General features: G+C 28.0%; 3 protein-coding genes and 1 long non-coding RNA gene across 7 annotated transcripts; 1 reads left to right on the top strand and 3 right to left on the bottom strand.

Annotated features, from left to right (window-relative positions):
• The first annotated feature begins 1,540 nt into the window (after positions 1 to 1,540).
• LOC119689020 (inosine triphosphate pyrophosphatase) lies at positions 1,541 to 2,766 on the top strand. 4 transcript variants are annotated; one of them, XM_038103753.1, is made up of 4 exons: positions 1,541 to 1,682; positions 1,918 to 2,037; positions 2,101 to 2,350; positions 2,410 to 2,766. In XM_038103753.1, exons 3-4 carry the CDS (start codon positions 2,113 to 2,115, stop codon positions 2,730 to 2,732), a joined length of 561 nt encoding a protein of 186 aa, XP_037959681.1. In that variant the 5' UTR covers positions 1,541 to 1,682; positions 1,918 to 2,037; positions 2,101 to 2,112; the 3' UTR covers positions 2,733 to 2,766. The 4 variants fall into 4 exon arrangements, with proteins under 4 accessions (XP_037959681.1, XP_037959683.1, XP_037959680.1 ...); XM_038103755.1 differs by lacking the exon at positions 1,541 to 1,682 and having other exon boundaries at positions 1,869 to 2,037; positions 2,105 to 2,350; XM_038103752.1 differs by lacking the exon at positions 1,541 to 1,682 and having other exon boundaries at positions 1,869 to 2,037.
• An 802-nt stretch (positions 2,767 to 3,568) lies between these two features.
• On the bottom strand, positions 3,569 to 4,683 carry LOC119689899 (mannose-P-dolichol utilization defect 1 protein homolog). Its single transcript, XM_038104829.1, has 2 exons — positions 4,415 to 4,683; positions 3,569 to 4,327 (listed from the first exon to the last, which is right to left on the bottom strand). The coding sequence occupies exons 1-2, from the start codon at positions 4,497 to 4,499 to the stop codon at positions 3,684 to 3,686; spliced, it is 729 nt and encodes a 242-aa protein (XP_037960757.1). The 5' UTR covers positions 4,500 to 4,683; the 3' UTR covers positions 3,569 to 3,683.
• A 1,498-nt stretch (positions 4,684 to 6,181) lies between these two features.
• Positions 6,182 to 6,459, bottom strand: LOC119687990. Its single transcript, XR_005253297.1, has 3 exons — positions 6,418 to 6,459; positions 6,339 to 6,347; positions 6,182 to 6,264 (listed from the first exon to the last, which is right to left on the bottom strand). It is a non-coding gene; the product is annotated as an uncharacterized LOC119687990 (long non-coding RNA).
• A 356-nt stretch (positions 6,460 to 6,815) lies between these two features.
• On the bottom strand, positions 6,816 to 8,040 carry LOC119689921 (mannose-P-dolichol utilization defect 1 protein homolog). The gene is made up of 2 exons (XM_038104857.1): positions 7,780 to 8,040; positions 6,816 to 7,707 (listed from the first exon to the last, which is right to left on the bottom strand). The coding sequence occupies exons 1-2, from the start codon at positions 7,862 to 7,864 to the stop codon at positions 7,001 to 7,003; spliced, it is 792 nt and encodes a 263-aa protein (XP_037960785.1). The 5' UTR covers positions 7,865 to 8,040; the 3' UTR covers positions 6,816 to 7,000.
• Positions 8,041 to 10,810: the final 2,770 nt, after the last annotated feature.

Raw genomic sequence — 10,810 nt, 5'->3', positions numbered from 1 at the left:
ATTATAATGGTCCTTGTTCCACGGATTGTTTCAAATTATAATGCCAAAAATTGGTTTTCTACCATTATAGATTTAACTAATGTTTGCATGAGTCTATACGGTTGATGACCATATAAATTCCCTTAAACAACCTTTTTTCGATATTATTATTCTCTCTTCGTAATGTTTGCCCTAATTAAATCATGAATATTACCATTTACCGTATATAAAGTTACTACGATATGACTAAAACAAAACTGATATATTGAAACAAAAATCAGCCTCAGTAAAAGCAGCAAATATAACATATTTGAAGGTTACATGCCAGCAAGCCCTATAGGACTACCTAATAGCTATATTTATACTTAAACACCGTTTTTATACAGTTTAATTTTTTACTAATGATAGGAGTAACAAAAATTTAATTTTGTAATAATGCTTATGTGAAAAAATGAAATAAATCCGAAGCCTTATAATGTATAGGTTAGCTACTGAACTTCTGAAGCAATCTATATGAAATTTAATTAAAAATTGAGACTAGAGTTCCGAAAGCACCGCGAATTAACGACGGATTTTCATAAAATCGGCTTCTCTGAGCAAAGGCGGAGCTAGACCAACTCTGGACGTCGGCGACATTAGAATTGCGAGGCCCCCTTTATAACCCAGTTGTAAAAGTAAATTAGTTACATTCACTAATATGAAAAAGCATGATTGAAAGTTTTATTGCTAATCAAATTAAAATAAACACAAATTAAAATAAATAAATTTTCCTATTTTTAGCTTCACTCAATTTTTTTTAAAATTATATCATAATTTGCGCCTGCTGCTACTTTCGCTTCAGTTTATAGAATTTCGAATGAAGATCATCATCATCTCTTGGATCATCATACTTTTCTAGTACGTCTTAATCAATTTTAAACTGGAACTGTGAACATGAATCTGGTTACTATATAAACATTCGGAAATATTTCGAATATGGTTAATGACATTATCAAACCAAATTGTTGAAAATATTTATGAAGTGCTTAGAATCCATAGTCGGTAACTTTTTGCGAGGCCCCTGTGGGCGCGAGGCCGTCGGCGGTCGCCGACATCGCTGACGCCTAGCGACGCCACTGTCTCTGAGCATCTTTTTTTACAATGACATACCAGCATTTCGCTAAGTGGAATAAGTTGTTCAGAATTGACGATTTCCTAAAAAACTTTAGTCTAGTTTATCATATCTCTTCATATCATCTGAGCTGAGATATTAGGTCTGTTCCACAAGCTACTTTTAGTAAAAACTCAAGTAAAGTACAAACTGAGAGCGTAACATAAATAAAGTGCCAAATTACGCTATTTGCACAGATTTTCATGGAACAGCTTTGTGTAAAGTCTGAAGAGAACACCAGTGCCGCGCAAATAAACAATACAAAAATTTAAATTCAAACCAAAACAGCTGATTCACACATCAACACAAATTTTACTTGAAGTAAATGTACGAGCACTTTTTAAATTTTGACAGGGATATTACGCTCTCTCAAATGCTCTCATTTATTCGAAAAATTTGCTGGTGGAACGCACTTGTGTATACATAGTGTTACTCAAAGTTACTACTAGTAGCTCGTGGAACAGACCAAATGCAGTGAAACAAGTTGCTTAGAAAATCCATCTAGAATTTTTCTTTAAGATAATAATTTACATATATTATTAAAATTATATGTGTGAGTATGTACACAAAAATATGCACAAAATGTGTGAGCAAGTATAATATTTTTTGTTTTCATTACTTTCACATCATACCTTAATCATACATTTTTATTCCAAAACTATACTTCAAAGTTTCTTCAAATATAATTTTGTTTATATGTATTAAAAAACATCATTTTTATTTAAATTAATTTCATTATCATTACTATACAAATTCAATTACTCCAATTAATTATATACATTTACCAGAAGCAATATTATGGCATAGCGTCGCTCATTACCTATGTCAGTATCGCCGACTAATCGTTTTTTCCACAAAATCGCTTGTAAAAACATCTGTGCAGAAAAATAACATTCAGTAGCTTTTTGGTAACCAATTTCATTGACAAATCGAGTCAGATTAAATTTATTTGATACATAGTATTTAAATAGGTAGATGCTGAAATGTCAAAACCCATTACTTTCGTCACTGGAAATGCAAAAAAGTTGGAGGAGCTGGTTGCCATACTTGGTACGGATTTCCCGCGCAAATTAATTTCGAAGAAAATTGATTTGCCGGAACTGCAAGGCGAAATAGAGGAAATCGCAATTAAGAAATGCAAAGAAGCCGCACGTCAAGTTGATGGACCAGTTATAGTTGAAGATACTTGTCTTTGCTTCAATGCAATGACTGGACTACCAGGTAAAATGTTATTTACGCAATTAAATCAATGTATTATTATACTTACTGTATCTAAAAAGGACCGTACATAAAATGGTTTTTGGAAAAATTGAAACCTGAAGGCTTATATCGTATGCTCAATGGTTGGGAAGACAAGTCGGCTAAAGCAATATGTACATTAGCTTTCAGCGAAGGTATTGAACATGAACCTATTGTGTATCAAGGCATTACTAATGGTGTCATAGTGGAACCACGTGGTCCACGTGATTTTGGCTGGGATCCAATATTTCAACCTGATGGTTACGAACTCACCTATGCTGAATTGCCAAAAATTGATAAAAACCTGATCTCGCATAGATATCGTGCAGTGGAAGCTTTTAGAAATGCTTTTAAAGATAAATAGTTTTGGTTTTATTTCGAATATAAAAAAAAAAAAATTGAAATGTATTATATATAATAAAAAAAATTTGTATTATTTTATTTTAAACGCATACAATATACGAATTTAATTAAATTTATTTTTAAGTATAGTGGCTACAGATAAAAAGTATAAATTATATAATAAAAATATATGTAATATAACAAAATCACTTTTGCATTAAATATTGTACATAGAAGTTGATACAAATCAAGAATGATACAATTTTATACAAACTATGTTATCATACGACGATAGTAAAGTGTTAAAAGAGCCATCCTAATATACCGATTACAAGTAATTGTCAAGACATTGGTATAATTCATATCCAAGTAATTCTATCTGAATGTTTAATGTAATAAAATCAATATCTAAATACGTTTAAAGTAATAATGTGGTTGCCAAAATACCCTTAATACGATAATATTAAGGTCTGAGAATATCCTTAATGTGATAATATCAGGGTCTTAATACTTTCAATGTCACATTGTTACGGATACCCATGCCTTATAAATGTGCTTTAATTTTTGAAACTTGATTAAATATTTGTGTTACTGCTTATACATTATAACCATATATCCGATATAGTTGGTTCATATAAATATAGTTCAAACTTTATTGAATGGGGATATATTTATTTGGATTGTAGAACCATTAAATTATTATTATTGCACTCAAAATTTTATTGAATGAAGATGTAGCGTTATTGATTGTTAAAATCTTTGAAATATATTTATTGACTTTAAAACATTTATGTGAGTAGCTCATAGACTTAGTTTGGGCATTAACTTTAATGTAAAAATTATTTTTATGTGGTAATTTACTAGTAAAACGAATTTGGTTTGAATATCCTTATTATATTTCAGAAACTTGAATTTCAAATGGAATATAGTATTATTAAGCTCTAAAACTATAAATTTTAATTGATTATTTTATTTAGTCTTGTTTTTTGGACTTTTTCGTTTTAGTACTGCTGTTCCAATAATATAATACTTGTGCTAATATAACACCATTGGCCAAAGTAGAAACACAATATGTCATTATTATCATTTTATCACCAGTCTCTTGTATGGAAGTAAATATCCGTGCAACAGTACCAGCAAAAAGCATAAAAACTGTTATAGCAGATAATTGTCCTGTTGAGCCATTCCTGTAATTGGTCAATGCCTGTGTGGTTTTGGCTATCAATACTATTGGAATATTAAAGCTTTGTACAGCAATGAGTACATGCATAGGTGTTAGACCAGAATTCAATATATATACGACACTCGCGTAAATCAAACAGAAAAAGAAAGCTTTAACTTTGGCACCATTATAAAATAATACTAGAGCTCCTATTGTGACGGTTTGTAGCGCTAGAAATGTATTATCACCCCAAGCACTAAACGGATAGCCATTCATATAACTGTAAGACATCTGAAATGTAACTGCCAGTAGATCAAAGAGTACACTAACCAGATTGATACCTTCACCAGATCTCTTATGCCATATTTTATGTACTTGCGGTATTTTCACCAGTAACGAACCAGCAATGATTGTCAAACCCAATAGTTTACTTAGTGAGGCTTTAAAGCATGGTCCTAAGAAAATGAAAATAGAATAAAATTTTATTATATTTTAATTATTTTCATTCAGTATTCAATATGTTTATTTTATTAAATACATACCATTCATAAAATCAAGTTCCACAAAATAATTGTCATAGCATTTTGGACTCAAAAACAGTAACGCAAAATTTTTTACGACTTCCATATTGGAATGTTAAAATAAAATTTTAGTTGATTACAAGTAAATTAAGTTAATTCATAAGAACGTTAGTCACACACGCTATCTGTTAACTACTTTTGACTCCGTTCATACACAAGATAATAATGAACGTAAGCTCTATAGATTATCAATCATTTTACGTGTATAGAAGGCCTTGTTAAATATTTTGTTTTTGCGCTCTAGTATTATTTCACATCGCACTATTATATACTTTAACCTTATAATTAAATTGTATAAAAACAATTAATAATTAATAGTTAGATATATGTATACTCTGTATATACCACCTGCTGGTATGTATAGTATAGGCAAAAAGTCTATAAAAATTTTTTATATGTTATATATATATTGAAACTGCTATCTGCCTTACCAATCAATAAAAGTGATATTTGTTTGAACTTAGCTTCAAAGTATAACTTCGAAATAAAATCTTAGTCTAAATACATCCTTCAACTCAATAAATGCACTTAAAATTGAAATTAAACTGAGGTTTACTGAGTTTCCACATTTAAATTAAAGCATAAAGCCATTTCAGTTTATTACTCCTACTTCCAACTAACGTGGATAATGGAAAATAAAAAACTTCGTGAAATCAATTACTTTAATGTAAATATACAAAAAAAAAACAAATTAATTAAAAATTTTCTTTACTACAACTTTATTAGTCCAAAAGTCAACAATAAATAAAATTTAATGAAACGTGAAAATTAGTGAAAATCTTAGCAGACTTACTAAAACTAAAATACTATTTATTGAGTTCATTTATTGATAGTGTTAACGATTTATGATATTGTTTGAATTAAAACGTATGACAATATAATCCATTTAGAAGCATTGTGCCTTATCGGTGCATGTTATAGCCAAAACGTGACCCCACTTAAAACTCTACCTGATAGTATAATGCAAAAAACTTGCTAAATTCACGCGTTTCTGCTCTATATAATATAAGAGAAATTATTCTTCTTTATTTGCCAAATAGATTTGAAATACCATATATCGATTTCATACAATTAAATCAATATTTTAATGCTACATTACATTTAACTTAAATTTGCAACAATTTCATTTTATGGTATGATTCTTTATCTCTAGATGTCGTTAACAACGTTCAGATATAGTTCAAAGTACGGTCGGGTCTACGTCACGGAGCCACTCATCGCCAACGTTCAATACCTTCCAAAGGGACTTCACAAACAGGCCCCAGCGGGTTATAATAACAAGAACAGCAACAACGTTCCGATGTTATTAATTCCAGTTTAATGTTTTATATTTCGGAGCTAGGACAATTGTTTTCTGCCAACATCACGTCTTCCTTCTATTTTTCCTTAAAGTATTAGTTGCAGTAGATCGTATTTATATTTCTCATAATATTGTCTAAATATGCAGTTTTTCTTTTCTTTATATTGGTCTTACCAATACCTCCCGGTTTTGTTGAACTCATCGAAGTATATTCGACATTAGTTATTTTGTTTGAAAAATTGCAATAATAATTTCATTATTGGATTAGAATAATTTATTGTGTTAATAACCAAATTCGTTACACATATTTTTTTGTATGATTTAATTTCTTAAGTTTAAAAATTTAGTGTTATTTAACATTGTTCTCAATTATCCCGTACAAAAATATATTATTGAATTATCAGATCGTATATCGTAGGTTTTTTTCTCGCCGATTTTGTGATTCCCATTTAAAAAATACTAAAAATAATTACGGTTACTTAACTGACTGGATGCTTATATACTATATTACCTAAAATTATATTAAGCATTAAAATGTTGTTTAAAATTCAATTTCATTATATAGAACATTTACTCTGTGCTTACCTAAGCGATCTGTGAACATAATAAAAGAGTAAATTATTTATGTATTTGCAAGTAAATACATATTTAAGTGTATATTAACCTATTGTGGACTGTGAAACATTTTCCTCTTTCTGCTTGAATCATTTATTTTTACTTTATTGAGTAACGTTAACGCCGCATACCATCAGGCTGTTTGATCTCATTGATAAGTGATTTCAGAACGTAGTCCAGACCGCTATTAAAAAATGTTAATACCGTATTATATATTTACTTACTAACTGTAAAGTTTTCCAAGGTAAGAATTAGACTAAAAAACTAGCTGCAACTTGTATTTTATTTGTTTTCCTTACAGTATCAACCTGAATGCTTATATCTCTGTCAGAACTGCTTTAGTAGTATTAGAAGCTATTTCTTTAATTATAGTACAGACTTCAATTAAAATAAAATATCACATTATTTGATTTTTTTTGAATTTTTATTTATAGAAGAAACACAATACACATGTTTTTTATTGCACCAAACAAAAATCAACATCATACCCACACATTATCATGAATTATACAATTTGTTTCCTGATACAGATTATAATTATTATAATTGAATTGTAGCTTATACAAAAAGCCATTTAACATTATATACATAATATAAAACGCTTCTAATCGTCAGCTAAAAATGTACGTGCATCAATCAGATTTTTTTGCTTTTGGACGTTTTTGCAATTGTTTTTGTATTGGTTTTTGTATTAATTTTGGTATTGTCTTTTTTGTCGCGCCTTTTGCAGGCTTATTCCAATAATAAAGCATTTGTGTTAATATAACACCATTTGCAAATGAAGAAGCACAAAATGTTATGATCATCATATTATCTCCAGTCTCTTGGATGGAGGTGAAAATACGCGCAACTGACCCAGCAAATAGTAAGAAGACAGTAGCAGCTGAAAGTTGTCCAGTAGAACCATTTTTGTAGTTGGTAAACGCTTGCGATAATTTGCCAACTAATAATATTGGAATGATAAAACTTTGTGTAGCAACAAGGTAATTCATAGGCAGTACACCAGAATTTAATGTATAAACGATGGCAGTATAAATGAAACAAAACACTATGGATTTGCCCTTGTTCCCGGTATAATAAAGCACCAGTGCAGCTATTGCTGCAGTCTGCAATGCCAAAAATGTATTATCACCCCACGCACTAAATGGATATCCATTCATAAAACTATATGACATATGAAATGTAATTGCCATCAAATCAAGAAGGACACTGACTAGATTGATTCCTTCACCAGATTTATTGTTCAGAATTTTTAGTACTTGCGGCACTTTCACTAATAAGGAACCGGCTATTATACCTATTCCCAGACATTTACTTAGCAATGCTTTAAAACAAGGCACTAAAAAAGAAAAAAAGTTATTTGATACATATTTAACAATTTATTTGATATAGAACTTATTTGATAACCTACCATCAAAAAAATTAAGTTCTATAAAATAATTATCATAGCACTTCGGACTCATGAGCAGAAGAGCGCCTTCTTTTACTATATCCATTTTATTTTATTTTTGATTCTATTATTTATTCTATAGAAAAAAAACCACTTTATTATGATTTACTATATTTTATTACTTATTTAATTAATATATAATAATTTGATTTAATAATTCGATATCAAGCCCGCAGATAAGTTTTCTTTAATTAATTCGTCGTGTCCTCATTCTTGTTGTTGTTGCGCTGAGACTTCACCAATTGTTAAAAATGTAAAAATAAAAATATTGACATTGCCAGCCATAAAAATACTTTTTCAAAATTATAGAACTTAATCTGAATATATAAGAAAGAATTATCTATGCAAAAATGTTACATATTAGGTCTGTTCCACGAGCTACTCGTAGTAACTTTGAATAATACTGTGTATACACAAATGAGTGCCGCCAGCAAATTTTCGAGTAAATATCTGAGCATCTGAGAGAGCGTAACATCCCTGTCTAAAATTTGAAAATGCTACACAGACTACTCGTACATTTTATTGCTTATTTGCGCGGAACTGGTGTTCTCTCCAGACTTTACACACAGCTGTTCCATGAAGAAAATCTGTGTAAAGAGCGTAATTTGGCACTTTATTTGTATAACACTCTTAATTTGTACTTTACTTGTGTTGTACTTAAGTTTTACTACGAGTAACTCGTGGAACAATCTCATTCCAAATTTTGATTAAAATATAATTAATACAAAATCAAGTTAAATTAAATTCGTAATAAACAATTACAAACACTTCTCATAAAGTGAAACAATATAAAAATAAATATTGCAACGTTTAACATCTTCATTTACGAGCAAAACAAGAAAAACAAAAATTAGAAGTAAAATTAAGATCAAATGTACCAAACCACAACTTGACATGAATGCTCCAATAGCACAACTTTAGACTACTTAAGAATAACTTGGCATCACTGCCTAAATCAGTTAACATATGACAAATAAAAAAAATTTAAACGAATTTATAAAATAATTTATCAAATGTTATAAATAAATAAAATATTTTTTTTAATTTGCTATAAATAAATAAAATATTTTTTATAAAATGTTATAAATAAATAAAATATATTTTATAAAATCCTTTAAATAAATAAAATACCTTTTATAAAATGTTATAAATAAATAAAATTTTTTTTTTAATTTGCTATAAATAAATAAAATATCTTTTTCAAAATGTTATAAATAAATAAAATATTTTTTATAAAATCCTATAAATAAATAAAATATCTTTTATAAAATGTTATAAATAAATAAAATATTTTTTTATAAAATGTTATAAATAAATAAAATATTTTTTATAAAATGTTATAAATAAACAAAATATCTTTTATAAAATGTTATAAATAAATAAAATATTTTTATAAAATCCTATAAATAATAAAATATCTTTTATAAAATGTTATAAATAAATAAAATATTTTTTTATAAATTGTTATAAATAAAATATTAAAAAATTTTATTTTTTTAATAAAATTTGGGGAGATTATAAGAAAAGTAAGAAAAATAAAATAGTGTTAAATACTTCCCACTTAACATTATTTAACTAGTAATGTTAGAAGTTTGAAAATTCTATAAATGAATTTATTGACGATCTCGTATTGCCTTCTGAAGACCTGGAGCTATCAAAAATTTTAATTATTTAGTCAATGCGCCACTGTATCTTTCTCATTTCACTATTTTTTCCTTTTTATTTTATGGGTTTAAAATAATACCTCATATTTGAATTTATATAAATTCAAATACAATATAGAATGCTCACTAATAATTTTTTTGTGTTATTGATTTTATAAATATTTATATAAAAAACCTTTAATAAAACTATCTACAGGTGTTTTATATTTACATATTGATAAATAACCGCAAATTTGTTTAAATTTTTTTTATTTGTCATATGTTAATTGATTTAGGCAGTGATGCCAAGTTATTCTTAAGCAACGTGAAGTTGTTTTATTGGAGTATTTATGTTAAAAGAATACACCTAATATAATTATTTAATGTTATTACTATTACTTTTTAGTTTTTATTAATTATTTTTTCGCGATGAATTTAGGCATTATTAAATATATAATAATATAAATATAATATAAAAGTTAGTATATTTAAAATTTGAATCACTTGTGTTACGATTCATGATACATCAAACCTTTTTTTAAATTTTGTGTACTGATTAATATAAATATTTTGTGTAGAAAAGAAACAATCATATAAAAATATATATTTAAGTTTTTTGGTAGCTCGTTTTATTATTATTGTACCAAAAAGAATAATGGTTTACTCTATAACCAAGTAATCTACTGTTCTTTACTTTGAGAGAATTAAATAAACTAACCTGAACAATTCAAGACCCCAGATTTTATTAGGTATAGTATTAGTCGCATAGAGATACTTAACTCATTCCCGTTCGTGGCAACATATAAGATGCACTGAATTTGTAGTTCTTTGAATCGTGGTAGCTAACAGAAGTATTTCAAATCAGAAACCAGTGATTAAACTTCTCAAACAATATAACTCAGATATGAGATTCTTGTAGCTTCGGACCAACCTGAATTTAATGAATACCATTGAAGGAAATTTAAAGCTACGTTACTATCTGAATATATACTAATGCCTTCCTTTTTATATCGCCTTCTAGGGCGGTATATTGCACAGATTTCGATAGCACGGACTTTTGTTCAAAAAAAAAAAAACGTGATAAAATTATATATTATGATGGCTATAAGTGTCATCTGAGTCTATAGATATTAGCACTATTTTGTGCACCCTAGAGTTTGAATTCATCCGTGAACCAAATATCCTAGAGTTTGAATTCATCCGTGAACCAAATATGACTTACATAAAATCTTCGTTGTTCCATTCACTTTTTTTGACAAGAAATTAAAATTGACCACTTCTTAATTAATGGCAATATTCAACTTGTCTGTTAGTTAGTGTCTAAATTTGAAAAATTAATTCTATTGAAA

This window comes from Teleopsis dalmanni, chromosome X, assembly GCF_002237135.1.
Source record: "Teleopsis dalmanni isolate 2A chromosome X, ASM223713v2, whole genome shotgun sequence".
NCBI classification, from domain to species: domain Eukaryota; kingdom Metazoa; phylum Arthropoda; class Insecta; order Diptera; family Diopsidae; genus Teleopsis; species Teleopsis dalmanni.
The sequence above is the reverse complement of the archived record's forward strand: the minus strand, read 5'-3'. Positions and strand labels throughout refer to the sequence as shown.